Source organism: Cyprinodon tularosa, unplaced genomic scaffold (assembly GCF_016077235.1).
Source record: "Cyprinodon tularosa strain WSP-4 unplaced genomic scaffold, ASM1607723v1 ctg62, whole genome shotgun sequence".
NCBI lineage: Eukaryota > Metazoa > Chordata > Actinopteri > Cyprinodontiformes > Cyprinodontidae > Cyprinodon > Cyprinodon tularosa.
The window spans coordinates 1,018,119-1,034,420 of record NW_024039363.1 but is presented as its reverse complement, the minus strand read 5'-3'; the positions used below and the strand labels follow the sequence as shown (position 1 = coordinate 1,034,420).

Here is a 16,302-nt window from a genome sequence, read left to right as displayed (position 1 = left end):
ACAGAATAAAGTTACTTTTTAGTCTAGATTGAGATGAGATGCCATTAACTTCTGGGAATTTAGGGGAATATAAGGGCATATTGACAAGCATCTGGGCAAGACTTTTTTTTTTCACAACATGCCAAAAGGCAATGCAGGACAGAAATGTTGGCTAGACAAAAAAAAAAGTTCAGGAGGAACTTTTTAAAAAACTTTAAAAGAACACAGTTCTTCAGTCAATCAATCAATCAATCTGCAGTATATGCAACATCACATATTTCTTTTTCAGCAAAGCCATTCTATTTAACATAGCATTTATACTGAAATACACCTTACCTGTAAATAATTGCATATAATTGTTTTACTTAGCATACTATTTAATCTAGTCTGTAAGTCTGGTGTCTTCTGGCCACATGTTTCTTCCCTTTTGTGAATTTGATAATTTGATGGATTCAAAATGACAAACATCAATGTAAAAATCTTGCTTTTATTACAAATATAAATTACAGATACACATTTTTCAATGAAATTAAAACAATGAAAACAACACAATTTAGGTTGAAATGAGACCAACACTCACAAACTAGCTTCCAGATTAGCTTGAGCAAAAATGAGGTCTTTCTAAGCTTGTGTGAAGCACGGTACATTGGAAACTTAACTGACTCTTCTGATCAGCCATAGAGCATTGTTCTTCGGCTTACGAATACACAATTGGTATATCAAAGTGACAAAATAGTAGATATTACTGATCAACATCTTTAGTAAATATTTGCAATGCAGTCATTGATTAATAACATGGTAACATGTGCATCAGCTAATTCTGTGAGATTAGAATATTTTTTTCTAAGCAGCTATTTTTTGACAAGAATGTTGCATGCAACTGGACCTCTAAAGGTAAATCCCAGGTAGAAGGTGATGTTTTCATTACCATGAGGCACTGAAGGAACAAAAAGGGGCAGGATATTAAACTTCCTTTTCTGGGGTCCCTCAAGGTACACCACCCTATCCTCTGTCCATCCAGAAACCCGTTTCAGCATGGTGGCAATCTCAGGACTTTTCCATGCCTCACCACTGAACCACTTCAGGCGTTTCTCAGAGACTGAGAACCCCTTTGTGATTTTGTCAAACTTTCTCTTGTGAACAAATTTATCAAGCCCATTCCCATTCCCCAGGAAAAAATGGGTGTAGATCCTCCTCTTTCGCTGGGGAATGTCTTTCATCTTAGCCCAGTAGCCCTTTTCAAGGTGCTCAACTGCCGACTGCACAATTTCATATTTGCTTTCTCTTTCTTGGTTTGTATCATGATCCTCAGGCCAGAACAATATGGTGAGCAAGAACAATGCACTTGGCAGACATTTTCTTTTATCTGATGGAAACTGCCGACAAAGAGCCTGGAGCTCTTTCAGAGAGTCTGCCTTCTGTGGTTGAGGAGACAAGCAGTTTAGGGAAATGTGCGCTGCTATGTAATTTACAATATCTGTTTGAGTAAATTTTGCCTTTAATGGGTTGCTTGGGTAGAGAGTAAGGATGTGCTCCAAGCGACGTACTGCATCCTTTTGGTCTGCTAGTTTTGATAGGACAGATATTATGTTGCCTCCACCAAGGTGATAGATAATCATGCGTTTTTGAAAAGGAGTTAGTTTGCTTTCGATCTTCTGGCCTTGCAGAAGCAAAGCCGAATCCGCTTCACTGAAGTACTTGCCATACTCAGCCGATTTCTTTGCCAGCCATATGAGTGGATGGCTGATTTTTTCCTCAGGACTCTCAGGGGTCTCCTCTTCATATCCAATATCTGTCTGGAAGTAGCTGAGGTCCTCTGAAATCCATTCCAGAGCATCCTGCATCGTCTTGTGAAGTTTCTTCAAACGGCCATGAAAAGGTTCCCAGGCACGATCAAGTTCCTCTGGGATGTAATCTGTTAGCAGATACTTCATGCATTCAGCATGGCCATTGGTTTGGTTTGCAAACACTTGAAGTGAGGAGATCAGTCTCAGAAGGCTGCATCCGACCTCCACCTCAGAAAAAAAGCCAGAACTGTTAACATCTTCCATTTCTGCATCAGCTGCCCTCTCACATTCTTGAAAGCACTCAAGGGCTTTTAAAGCGGTCTCCACGGCATCCATTGTATTTTGGGCTGTCTTTGGTTTGCTCTCATTTTCTATAGCTTTGCACTTTGCCTGGAACCATTTTCTGTACACCTGCCCTTTTGTGTCTAGTATGTATGAGTTATTGGGATGCTGCTTAGCTGCTGTCTCTGCCCAGTGTTTTGCCTCTTCAAACTTCTCGTAGGTGTAGTGTAGACGAGCAAGTTGTTGTGCAAAGAATGGATCTTGATGGAAACGCTCAAATGCTTCCGTTAGCAACTCAATTGCTTCATTAGGGTTTTTCTCATTGTCACACACATGTTCAATAAGAGGCGAGAAGAAACTATCATATTCATCACCTTTGCTTATTCTGGACCGCCTCAGGAAGAGTTGTCTCAAAAATGTCAAATACTCCTCTCTTCCAAATCGGTGCTCAAAAAGCACATTCTCAGAGAGTAAATTCATTGCCAATTTGCTCTGGGTCTGTTTGCCTTGCAGAAGTTGTTGCAGAATCTCTTTTGCAACAAGAGGGTGTATGATTCTGATTGATTCAATGTGTGTCTTTTCGTCTCTCAGGTGTAAGAAGACCAACTTAGCCTGATCACTGAGTAAAGTCTCAAACACATGCTGGCGGAACCTCTCCAAGTGGACAGTCAGTGAGAGCAACGCTTCACAATGAGACTGAGAGATGAATGAGTTTTGAACATATGTGTTCAGCAAAGCAACGTAATGAATGAGGCGAGTCACGACTGATTTTTGGTCAATACCCTGGAGTAAATGTTTAACAAAGTCTTGAATGTAATCTTGGGAGAATCCTTCACTCATCAAAACAAATGTTAAAATAAACTGAGGAGCAAAGCGTTCCTCGAGAGCTTTCCGCTTTCCTGCAAACTTTTTCTTCTCTTGAATGGACAGTTTGTGGGTTACAGACACGTTCTGTAGAGGAGACTCTTTGCATCTCTTCTCTGGATCGTGGGAACGTCTGCAGCTTAACAGAATGAAACAAAGGGTCCCATACTGGATTTGTTTGATGTTTACTGCAACCTCCAGTTCATTCCTCAGATCATCAAGATATTCCTTGTCTGTGTCTTCAAGAAGGAGCAGCACAGGGAGGCACTTCTGAGGATCTTTTTCTTCATATTCTCTGAGCTCTACAGCATGCTGAGCAACAACAGAGGTAGGGTGAGGCTTTACAACTGCACATCTCAGATCCTTCCTGTTATGCCACAACACCTGTTTTGCCACAGTGCTTCCACCACTTCCTGGGTGATGGTAAATGTTTATGCAGTTCACCGGAGTCTGATCAATGTTAAATCTCAATGCATCGTTAAGAAGTTTGGACGTCTCATAGTATGCATCTCTTTCTATTAACTCATCAACATAGTTGTGTTCAGCAAGCCAGAAATTGAGCCAGGTGACTCTCCCACCTCGGTAAAACTGGCCTTCAATGTTCTCCTTCTCCTCCTTGATGAATTCTTTGGTGCTGTCGTCACAGTGGTTGACAGCAAGAATTTCCAGAGAGTACATTTGTTCTTCTATCTGTGTTTCAAGAATACAAGTCCCTTTTACAAAGACAGGAAGGTGTTTCCTGACATGTGCTTTGACGGGTTGTACATGCTGCAGAGTTGCATTAATGTGACTCATCTTCATCCCAACAATGCTTGCATTGTTTACAGCTTCTTTTCCACAGGAACCCTCTGCAAAGCTTTGCCACTTGTGATAGTTTTTCTCAGATTCACAGATGCAGATTATGTCCTCATGACCCTCCATGTCTGTAAAAAACTCATAAAATGTGTGGAGGAGTGGCTTCTCTACAGGGGATGTTAGCAGAAAAATGACTTGAAACGTCCCTTTTGGGAGGATTTGTTTGCAGATCAAAGATACAGATTCCCGAAGGAAAGTCATCTTTGTCTTGATCCAGGTCATTTCATCGCACGGCATTTCATTACCTTTGAAATCAGAGCGACCATTGCAAAAGATCCAGCTGGTCTGCTCAAACAGATGCAAGTGGTTTGTGAATTCCTTGATGCTCATACCAGCAGGTATCCTGTAGCTCTGCAGAAAATGCATGTTTGCAGCATGGTGTTCAAGGTACCTACAGCACAGGCCTGATACCTTTGAATCTGGGTCAAAGTCGAAGACACAGAAAACATTCATGTTTAGCAGCCAGTCAATATTACTGAGATCATCGGATTTGAATTTGTTTGTGACTAGTATGAACCATTTATCTTTTGCAATGAATTTTTTTCCACTGGTCAGGAGCATTGTGAGTTTTCGTCCAAGATCTTGGCAGATCTCTGGAGCAACAAGGAACTGCTTTTTCTCAGCTTCATCTCTTAAGGCATCACGGGCCTCAACTCCTTGGTAGAAATGACTCAAGTCACTCACTGGTTCAGTCTTTGAGCCAACTCTTCGATAAATCACATCTTTCTCAAACTCCAATTTGTTCGTTGCCTCCTTGAAATTTGGAAGACGCACATTATACACCTTTTTCTTCACAATGCTCAATAAAGGCACAATGTCTACTTCCACCACATACCTCTTTTCTGTACTTTCTCTATCCATAACCTCAATGAACCTTGGCGGCCGCACACACTGGAGTACCTGCTCCTTGTCCTCCTTGCGGAAACTTCTCTCACTAAGGTCCAAAGCATCTATATAAATGTCCTTTTCTTTAACAGGGATTCCAATTATCTCACCGTGCACATATCCTTCATTTTCCTTGCTGTCCATCACACCAAAGTGTATAGTGCCATTCGATCTGATATTCATGCAACCAGTTGCGAATTTAAAAACCTCTCTGGCAAACTTTGCTTGAAGTCTTGTGCGGTCCAGTGTAGCAGCTAAGGCAAAAGACTTGTATTCATGACAAGGAGATGTCAAATTGAAAGCCCCTGATTCAGGCTGGAGAACTGTGTGCTTTACATAGCTAAAATCAATCCCTTCTTCATCAAACGGTCTTGGTTTGCAGTCTTTTTTTGCAGATAAGACACAGTCTTTTATAACAGTTTGACTCTCTTTGGAAACGTCTTTGTCTCTCAGAGGAACTTCAGAACCTTCCACTGCACGTGAAGTTTGAACTGGTTTCCTTTGCTCCAATTCAGAGCTTCTGCTAGTAGCCAGCTGTTTGTTGCTCTGGGAGTGAAGAAGTAAGTCTCTTTTTTGAATAATTAAATGAGCAGGCCCAGATTTCATGGAAATCTCAGTTTTTAAAAAGTCTTCAGTCAGAGCCAGGAGGGTTTTCCCATCTACTTCTTCTTCATGGAGCTTTTTAATATACTGCTCCTTCACTCCGATCGAGCTTAGCCAGACACTCACATCAAATTCAGTCCAGTTTATAGGTGGCTTCTCAAGGTGTTCTGCTGAAAACAAAAGGTCAGAAATAAATATAGTTGTATTTTGTTGATGAAATCAGAAAAAAGTGTATTACTTTAGGAAAATATTCTATGCAAATTTGTTGAGTTCTGCTTTTATGTCTAAGGCCCCGTCCACAAGAAGCCGAACCCTGGCCTAAACGCACAAATTTTTCACCAAACCAGCCTCTCATCCATATGAAGCCGGCGTTTCGGGGGTCTGTAAACGATCTTTTTTTTATTCAGCCTTCAGAGTGGGAAGATTTTGAAACGCCGTTTTCGCGTTTCCATCTTTAAGCTCTAACCACATTTTTTTTTTTACACGCATGCGTCATAGCGTCGCCTGTAAACACGCATGCGCGACACAGTATCACAACAACAATGGCGCCGTACTGTGTTGAATGGTTGCTGCTCATGCTACTCGGGCTTACAACAGAATCTTCTTCTTCTGGAATATCTCCAGGAAGAACAGAGCAATATCGACGACATAGTTCAGCACCTGAATTTGACTGAACAACGAAAATGGACCCACAGGGCAACCATGTATAAATATTAGTGCCTATGCCCAACATTTCGTCGCCTATTTTTGCTTTGGCACCACAGCGCCACTTACAGGCCTGGCATACATTTTGCAGCGTTTTCATGCATTCGTGTGGACGATCACATTTATTTTACGTCTCCGTCTTTACGACAAACGTTCTGGAAAATATTAGCGTTTCGTGTTCGTTTTGACTTCGTGTGGACGGGGCCTAAAACAGTCTGCTTGGTGCCCTCGTCAGGTTGAAATGGGTTACTGCATCGGATTTCTGCTCTAGGCTTACCTGGGGATGTGACCTCACTAAGGGAGAAATCTTGGAATAAATCAGACAAGATATGGGGAAGACAAGGTACAATGCCACTTTGTCAAAGCAATACAGGCCTAAATGATGAAATTTTTTTGCTGCAAAAGTGTGACCATCAACTCAAGAACAATATCAAAATGCTTAGCATAACATGCTGGGTAAAGTTAAAAAGATTATTAAAATGTTCAGGGGGAAAGAGTCCTTGACTGGTAGAGGCAGAAGGACTATTTATGGGGGAAAATATGTTACCCCCAAAACAAGTAAAAAGCCTGATTAATTTGCCAATGCAATCAGTTCCATGGATTTCAATTTGCTGAGACATGTCCTGTGGTCAGGTGAAACTAATGAACTGTTTTAAGATTGTTTTTATGTTTTTCGGCACAATGATCATTGTTGCATTTTGATGAAAAGGTCTAGGAATGAGAACAACATATCATTAGTGAAATTGCAGGTAGCTCCATGTTGTATGGATCTGTTGTTATAAGAGAGACTGGGGCACCTCATGAAATACATAGGAACATGAGGGACGCATTCCAAAAAGTAAAAAAAAAAAAAACAATCCACTGGATTTTGTTTTCCAAGTTTGAAGATGTTTCGCTTTCCAACTAGGAAGCTTTTTCAATTCAAAATGTCTGAATTAGCATTGAGTTACAAGATTTATAGAGTGGCCTAACAAAGCTTTGTAATGGCTAAGAAAACATGCACATTTAACCGAAGGAACAGGTCCAACCATTAGTAATAGGGAGTCGTTGAGGTCGTTGTTGGCCTGCAAGCCTTGATACTTGCCTATGCCTCTGAAAAGGGAGTCGTTAGCAGTGATGGGAGTAACAGCATTGAAAGTAACAGTGTTAGTAACGAGTAATCTAACTAATTACTTTGACTGTAACTATAACACATTGCTGACACCCCGTTACTGCACGTTACTCAGGTTGCACAATTAACCTTTTTTCATTATAGGACTTGTGCGTGCCTTGTCATGAGAGAGGGGAGGATGAGATTGGCTGTTGTATAGTGAGATTCCGTCTGTCAGTTGGGTAGGTGGGTGTTTTCACATGCGGGTGTTAACGTACACACACACAGAGAGATGGAGAGTGAAGAGGAGTCTAGCAGCAAAACAGTGTTTTCCAGATGGAAATACAGGTGTTATGTCGAGCTGCGTTTCCCTAGCATCTCCGTCCGCACAGCGCAGGCGGCACAATTCACCGCGCAAGCGACAGGAAACGCGCATGCTCGCTAAAGGCACGTAACAGCTGCTCTGTGCTCATGCCACAGGGGAACTACGGAGAGCGTGAAGGATAAAATGTTAGCCTATATGGAGAAAGGGATGGATGGATAGATAGATGTTGCAGTATTTATAACAACCCAAACACACAGGAGGTGGGACGCTATGTGACGGGGTATGGAAGCCCATCAGATAGCGTTCCCCCCATTTTAAGCAGGGGGAACGTGCCCAAGACTGGTCGTTAGGGTCATTGTTGGCCTGGCTGAACAGGCGAGATGTTTTAGTCCCCTGCATAGCAATGGAGATTGATATGATAGTGGTAAGAAATCAACATTATCGCTGCTTTTTAGGTTTTTGAGAGCTGGAACCTGAGACCACCCCCTCTGTTAAAGGTTGTCGGTTTTTTTTCTTCCTTAACATAAATGGCTTCCTTCACACCCCTTTAAAACCACCTGTCTTCTCTGTCCAAAATGTGAACATTCTGGTCCTCAAACGAATGTCCTTTGTCCTTATGTGTAGATGGACAGGGACATTCGTTTGAGGACCAGAATGATTCCCTTTTCAGAGGCATAGGCCAGTATCGGGTCTTGCAAGCCAACAACGACCTCAACTACTTTCCATTACAAGGGGGTGGACCTGTTCTTTCGGTTCATGTTGCATGTTTTCTAAGCCAAAACAAGGTTCTTTTTCATAATATTCACTCGGTGTCTCGCTATGGGATGCAGCCTCCTGCAGCCCTGATAGAAGCATCTATCTCAATCTGCCAATCCTGATTGGCCGGTGGAAGTGCCCGTCATACGCCACGCCCCGTAGCTCTGACTACTAAAGCGTGTGCGGATCACGGCACTCCAATTCAAAACCTCTTCTCACCTGAGAGCTTATCTCACGTCGGAGCCTTCTGCTAGCTTAACTGCCCACAGACGGACCTTGCTAGTTTCCGTCGCCGGACGCTAGCACTGTGCTCTGGCTTCTGCCCTGTCCGCTCACTCCAGACCGGACCGGTATCCTTTTTGTTTCTCTTCACGGCGGAATCCCTCTCGGCTCCCCTCCACGGACGCTCGAGTCGGACGAGCATTAAGCACACCAGCTACTTCCTCGACCCCGCCACGCTAGCACGCCAGCTAGCTACGGTTCCTTTCCCTACCAGCACTCCAGCTCGTCGGAAAATGGCGACCGTCAAAAACCCCCACGCCAGGGGAGACTACCGTCTTTGTGGCTGCGGGAATAAAATTTCAGGGATGGACACCCACCCGGTGTGCAGTACCTGTCTGGGAGTCGACCACGCCAGGTTGGCCCTCAAGATTCCCGGCTCCTGTGGACACTGCAAAGTGTTCACAGTTAAGAGCCTCAGACGCAGGCTAGCCCGCCAGGTTAGCATCTCGGACTGTGATCCATTCCTCCCCACCGCCGCACAAGGTGCAGCAGCGGAGGAGGACGTGGACACAGCTGGGGAAGCTCCGGAGACTGACTACGACTGGGGTGCCCAGTGCGAGCAGCTCCATGCCCCCCCGTTTCCCGAGGAAGACGTGCTGGAAGTCAGCCCCATGGAGGAGGATGACGACACCTCGTTCCTCATATCAGAGGACGAGGAAGAGGATGACACCTTCACGGCCCCAACACAGCCTGAGAAGCCTAAACCGCCGTGCCCTTCCGCCAAGGAAGACAGGGGAGCGAGCTCACCAGCTCCCTCCCTCCATGTGGACCTGCTCGACGTGTGCAAACGCGCGGCAGAGAAGCTGGAGATCCCCTGGCCGGTCGCAATAGCGGAGCCCACCCGGTCCCGCTACGAAGGCAAACGGCTTCCCCTGGCACGAAATGCGGTGAAGCAGCTTCTCCCTGTCTTCCCCGAGTTGCTGACTGAGCTCTCCAAAACATGGACTAGCTGCCCATACAGCAACAGGAGCCCTATTTCGGGCGCAGCATCCCTCGACTGCGAGGCGATGGACGCCCACGGCCTCCTCTCCATGCCTCCGGTGGAAGTCCCGGTAGCTGCGCACCTCTGCCCAGGCAGCGTGAGCCAGCTGTCTGCAGCTTCCCCCAGGCGCCCGACGCTGCCAGCTAAACCCGAACGGTTTCAGTCTGCGCTGACCGAAAGGGCATACAAAGCAGCAGCCCTCTCGGCCAGAGCCCTCAGCGCCCTCTCCATCCTCACTGCCTACCAAGCGGAGTTGTTTGGCGCGTCTGCTGAGGAGCAAGACCCGGACGCGTGGGAGGAGATGGCGGTCATCGCGGATCTGTCTCTCCGTATCCAACGTGTCTCGGTCCAGGCCACAGGGAAGGTGATGGCAACCCTCGTCGTCCAGGAGCGAGCGCGATGGCTCAGTCTCGCTAACCTGACCGACAGGGAGCGGGATGACATCCTGGATATGCCGATCGTCCCTGAAGGCATCTTCGGCTCTGCATTGGCCACAATGCAGCAAAGATGTGAGGCAAAGAAAAAGGACAACGAGGCCCTCAAACTTTTTCTCCCTCGGAAAGCCCCTGCGCCTTCACCTCCAGTGCAGCGCAAAACCTTTGCGCAAGCAGCCTCCCAGCCGCCGCGTTTTAAGATACCAAGACGGCCACCACCGCCAGGTCCGCCCCCTCCGATGAGGAAGGAGCGCGGAGCCGGCTGGCAGGGGAAACCTGCCTCCACGACCGCTGCGCCGCCGCCGCCCACAGCCGCCGCCGCGACCTTGGTCCTACAGGCGAGGAAGAAAAAGAGGGCGGCCTGACAGCCGCCAGTTCCTCAGTTGGTGCAGCCTGCCGTTCCCAGTTTTGGCTTGTTTGTGCGCACCCCACGCCACCGTTGCCCATCCCAGAGCCGGTCCGCAAGGAGAAGGACATCGCCCCGGAGGTCTGCGCGGTTGCGCCCCGAGCGGAATGTCCACAAGCACAGTCACACACCCTTGTTCAAAGAAAAAATGGTGTCAAAATAAAAATAATAAATCTGTCACAGCCAGGCCACGAGCCGAGGGTGACAATGCTCAATGCTCTTTCCATAAGCAGGGTGGCCGCTCAGCCCCCTGCAGCTCTGCTCCCAGGACGGGCACCGCCGTCCCCGCGGAGCAGAGCAGAGCGCCCCACCGTGCCTCCGGTGGTGCCCGAGAATCATTTCTCGGTTCCACCACAGATGGGGCGCAGGGCAGGAGCCGCAATATGTTCCCCCGCTTTCTCTCAGATGGGAAAGCTGGAGAGCAGCAGCAGCTCCACCGTGGGTGTTGCGCACAATTTCCCGGGGATACAGGCTTCAATTCGCCACTGTCCCTCCCCGCTTCTCCGGTGTAATACACTCACATGCACAGGGAGAATCAGCTCGAGTTTTACGGGAGGAAATTCTCTCTCTGATAGACAAACGAGCGGTTTCTGTCGTATCTCCCGAACAGAGTCTGTCAGGGTTTTATTCCAGATACTTCCTCGTCCCCAAACGGGGGGGGAGATTAATCCGCCCTATTCTGGACTTAAGAGCCCTGAACAAATTCCTGCGGAAATACAAGTTCAGGATGCTGACACATGCAGCACTGTTGCGTCTAGTAAGACCGAACGACTGGTTTTCGTCCGTGGATCTGAAAGACGCGTATTTCCACATTCCCATTTATCCCCCTCACAGACAATATCTCCGATTTGCCTTTCAAGGGGTGTGTTACGAATACCGTGTTCTACCATTCGGTCTGTCTCTCAGCCCGAGGGTTTTCATACGGTGCACAGAGGCCGCGGTAGCTCCGCTCAGACGCCGGGGGATACGTCTGGCCACGTATTTAGACGACTGGCTCCTGTTAGCGCAGTCAGAACAGGAAGCCAGGGTTCACACACACATTGTCACAACACACCTGATGGATTTGGGTTTTGTGATAAATATGGAGAAAAGCCACCTATCTCCAACGCAGGAGATATGCTTTCTGGGATTATCCCTGCGCTCTGTTCCGTTCACAGCCCGCCTGTCAGAGGAAAGAGTGACGACTTTCAGAGCGTGCCTTGCACAATTCCGTCTGCACAGGTCTGTCCAGTTCAGACTGTGCCTTCGGTTGCTGGGTCTGATGGCCTCAGCCATCCTCGTGATTCGCCTCGGCCGCCTTCACATGCGGGACTTTCAGCGCTGGGTCGCTTCGCTCCGAATGGACCCCGTGCATCATGGCGCACGGCGGATAACGGTCACAGCGGACTGTATAACAGCTCTGCGCTGTTGGCGAGCCCCGTCCTTCCTGACCCAAGGGGTGCCTATGGGCACCGTCTCGTCCAGGAAAGTGGTAACCACGGATGCCAGCCTATCAGGCTGGGGCGGCATTCACGAGGGCAGGTCTGTGAGGGGTCGCAGGAGCCAGGCCCTCCAGCGCCTTCACATAAACTTTCTCGAACTTTCGGCGGTGTTTCTTTCTCTGAGACACTTCCTCCCATTCCTCTCGGGTCACCATGTCCTGGTGAGGACGGACAACACGACAACAGTGGCGTATATCAACCGCCAAGGGGGCCTGCGCTCCCGTATGTTGCACAATCTGGCGCGCGACCTGATTCTCTGGAGCAGTGCCCACTTTCTCTCCCTGAGGGCGACGCACGTCCCGGGAGACTTGAACACGGGTGCGGACCTGCTGTCCAGAGGAGCGCCAGTGTACGGGGAATGGACGCTGCACCCACAGGTCGTGGAGCAGATATGGGCGCACTACGGGCGCGCTCAGATAGATCTGTTCGCGTCCAGGGAAAACGCTCGATGCGAGCTGTTTTTCTCTCTGAGCACTCTGAATGCCCCTCTGGGCGTAGACGCACTAGCGCACGCCTGGGCGCACGAGCTGCTATACGCGTTTCCACCGCTGGCCCTGATACCCCCCTCTCTCGCCAGAGTGAGGGCATTCAATCACAAACTGATCCTGATAGCTCCGCACTGGCCAGCACAACACTGGCTGGCGGAGATATTCCAGATGCTGTGCGCCCAGCCTTGGGAGCTGCCACTGCGCAGGGACCTGCTCTCGCAGGGTGCGGGGACAGTGTTCCACCCACACCCGGAGCGACTGCAGCTGTGGGCCTGGCCCGTGAGTGGCTTAATTTAACCACTACGGGACTCCCTCAGAGTGTAATTACTACTATCCAAAACGCCAGGGCTCCCTCCACTAGGAGCCTATATGGCTCCAAGTGGAGACTGTTTGAGCGGTGGTGTCTTGAACGGGACTACGTTCCCTTTCAGTGTTCTGTACCAGCGATTCTGTTGTTTTTACAGGAACTGATTGATAAAGGAAAAGCTTTTTCCACGGTTAAGGTTTATCTGGCAGCTATAGCAGCATGCCATATAGGATTTGGAGACAAAACGGCGAGCCAACACCCTTTGGTTTGTTGGTTTATGAAGGGCGCCCGCAGGCTCCTCCCCGTCTGCGGCGGGAAGAGGTTTGCTTGTTGAATTGGAGTGCCGTGATCCGCACACGCTTTAGTAGTCGGAGCTACGGGGCGTGGCGTATGACGGGCACTTCCACCGGCCAATCAGGATTGGCAGATTGAGATAGATGCTTCTATCAGGGCTGCAGGAGGCTGCATCCCATAGCGAGACACCTCGCTCATATTATTCTAAGAACTGGGGTTATGTTAGATAACCAAACATTTTGTTGGGCTACTCTATAAAGCTTGGAACTCAACGCTAATCCAGACATTTTAAACAAAGTCCAGTGGTTTGTTTTTTTTAAACTTTTTTAGAGTAACTATGACCTATATGACTGAGAATCTTCACCAGCATAAAGGGAACAGGATTTAGTGTTCTTAATCTCATGGTAGGTCAGGGAGTAACAGCTTTGGCACAGATAGGTTTTGCAAATGAAGGTAAGCATCCTTCAGAACGAGTTTCAAAGTGTGTTTCAAAGAACAAAGTCCAAGTTTGGGTGTGGCCATTAAAAAGCCCTAATCACAGTCCAAAAAAATCTTTATGAGCAAAACTAAAAAGGTAAAGTAAACAGCTGATAAACACTAGTTCTGTCATGAGAAAGGGGGGGGGGGTGAGTTTGCACAAAGAGATAAGTTTGGTTAATAGTCTCTGATCTAAAACAGATCATATTTTGTTTAACATAAAATCAAATGGTTATCTGTCTTTGTCAGCCTTTGTTAATATCTGCTTTGACTGTATATCAGATATATAGATAAAACTCACCCATGGTTCCTTTTATTTGACTTCCTCAGTTTTGTGATTCCATTCTCATTGCCTTCATTCTGCAAGAGAGAAACACCATTTTAAAACAGTTACATTATTAGCTACCTGTATATTAATTTAAGTTGGCAAACAGTGTTTTAAGTACTGATAGCAAATACCGACACAGAGAAAATCTTTTCCCCCAGGGTGTGTCTCTGATGAATCACACTTCACAGCCAAGGTAACCAGCTACTCTGCAAGAAACAAACATGCTTATAACCTTTCATCACTCATTTATTTAATAATTTGACACAATGGATGGACTTATTGGAAGGTTAAATACATATTGTTACCGCTCACTATATAGGGCTGCTCATGTCTTGTGTTTTTTAATGTAAAAGCTTACAGGGCTGCTTCAGTGAAACTGTAGTACTGATTCTGTGCAACTGACTAGATAGCAGTCCTTAAAGGCTTAGATGTGAGAAATATAGATGAGAAGAACTAAGATCAGTGCTCAGGCTGGCCTTAGAGGTAGATGATCCTCTGCAGTTTATGCTTATATCCATTATTTTGTTAAACTTAACTGGAATTCAATCAAAATGATAGCAGACTAATCCGACCCATCTCTGAATAATGTATTTTATCCTTGTTTTAACTCGTTTTTCTACACACAGAATATTCCCTGGGTTCAGTTAACGATGTGGGCGATGGGGAACAGAAGCCCCATTCATTGTTTGTGCAGACAGAGTTAAGTTTCTGATTCTGAAAACAATCGATGGTTTGGAGGAAACCTCGGTGGCCACCGTAGGAAAATGAACAATGAAAACAAAACAAGTCAAAAGCGCCGAAATGTTCCCAATCCAAGAACATCATTGCAAAAAAAGGTTAAACTGCAGACATTTATATAAAATAAAAACTCACCAGTGGATCTGAAGAATCGTGCTTCGTTTGAGGAGGATGGTTTAAGGCTGCATGGGCGACACTGGTTTTATTAAGGGACTGAGAGTTAATTATAAAGGAATAAACTAACGCGTTTCATACATTGGAAACGTGTTTAGTTTCCTCTCCTGACTGAGGCAGCAGCAGCAGACTACAGATTCATTCCTTCAGATTGTGCGTCAGCAGCGCGCGCTGCGCACGCTCAGAAAACCGCTCTGTTAACTTTCGCTTCTCCTGAAACTATTAAATAAGGCAGGGCGGTGATACAGCTATCCCACAAGGGGACACAAAATAACGGGGCCAGTACGGTTCTGGTGCGAATAAACACCAGAAGAAAGCTTTAGGGAGGAACGAACCATGAGTCAGTTTCCCCTTTGGAGTGCTGCCACATTCCTCCCACTTTCCCCTTTCTAACACCCCCATAGATGGTTGGTAAATATAACATCTGTTGAACAGAAGTCAAATCTGTGAACTTCCTAAAGTAGCTCCATCAGTAAAGCAGTGGTCCTTTTATAGTGGATTCACTCTGAGGGACAATTGGATTAAAATGCATCATCTGAAAACAAACTGGTGATTTTAATTCAAGAGGTGCACATTTTCAATGTTGAAAATATGCAAAGCATGGTAAATAGATTAATAACTCTGTTTCACATTTGAAATGTTTTTATACCAACAGAAATCTGAAAAGTGTGGTGTACATTTTACACTCTCCAAGCCATTCCCATTATGTGTCATAGGGGTTTGTCCATAGTTCAGATGGTAGCCCCATAATAACTACTGTATAGGGTTCATGCAGCTTAAGGTTTGCGATCAAAATGAGCAGTTTAACCAACTAAAAAGCACAAACAGGGCCTACACAGGAACCCTAGAGTCCACCCTTAGCAAAATAAGTCAAAATCTTTGGATATTATCTGTGAAATAGCATATTTAATTTCACCACAGAATCCAAACTTAATTCAAGTTTAGCTCATTGGTGTTCTTTGATCATTCTGTTATAGTTCTGTGGTCATTATCCTACTGGAAGGGGAACCTGGGCCACAGTCTCTAATCCTTTCAAGGGTTTCATGTATTACTGTAGTTTTGTCTGGAGACAGGCTGTTATATTTTTTTTTAAAGTGGCAGCAGAAAAAAAATAATAAACTGTATGAAATGCGATTTATGAAAAATAAGTAATTGAATATATGTCATGAGATCAGGGTCTCTAATGGTTTCAGTCAGCAAATTCCAAAACCCTTTTAAACCTGCCTGAAACCCAATACTTGTCCGCAGGGATGCAGACTTCCCTTTCCCCAGATGCCTTCAATCTAAAATCTCTGTTATTTATATTTAAGACTCAGTATGTAACCATAGATAAGAGAGTGAATATGAGTTTAATTCCCAAAAAGAACTCTAAAAGTGTTAGCGAGGAGCAGCACTCTTAAGAGTTGGCAGGAAAGGGTAAATGTCCAAGCCTTGTAATTTCTCATATTAAAATATATCTAGGGCTGAGAAAGTTAGTCAGATTAATCTTGATGAGTTGATTGAAATAATCGTAAACTAATTTAATCATTAACTGGAGTATAGACTCTAAAACATGCCTTTAGCTGACAGAGCAACCCACTTAGAGCAGTAATTATACAAAAATTGTAAAAAAATAAAATAATATTATATTATAATATATATATATATATATATATATATATATATATATAATTTAAAATACAGAACTTTTTCATCTGTCAATATGTTCAATCCAGAACTTCTCAAGTGGAAATGTTTTAGTTTCACCTGGTTTAATTTAGTAAAAAAATCTTCTTTAAGA

At 45.7% G+C, this 16,302-nt stretch overlaps 1 protein-coding gene across 4 annotated transcripts; it reads right to left on the bottom strand.

Annotated features, from left to right (window-relative positions):
* Positions 1–452: 452 nt before the first annotated feature.
* On the bottom strand, positions 453–13,817 carry samd9l (sterile alpha motif domain containing 9 like). Of its 4 annotated transcripts, none has more exons than XM_038307791.1 (3): positions 13,746–13,817; positions 13,584–13,642; positions 453–5,425 (listed from the first exon to the last, which is right to left on the bottom strand). In XM_038307791.1, the coding sequence occupies exons 2-3, from the start codon at positions 13,585–13,587 to the stop codon at positions 831–833; spliced, it is 4,599 nt and encodes a 1,532-aa protein (XP_038163719.1). In that variant the 5' UTR covers positions 13,588–13,642; positions 13,746–13,817; the 3' UTR covers positions 453–830. The 4 variants fall into 4 exon arrangements, with proteins under 4 accessions (XP_038163719.1, XP_038163721.1, XP_038163720.1 ...); XM_038307793.1 differs by having other exon boundaries at positions 453–5,422; XM_038307792.1 differs by having other exon boundaries at positions 13,742–13,760.
* Positions 13,818–16,302: the final 2,485 nt, after the last annotated feature.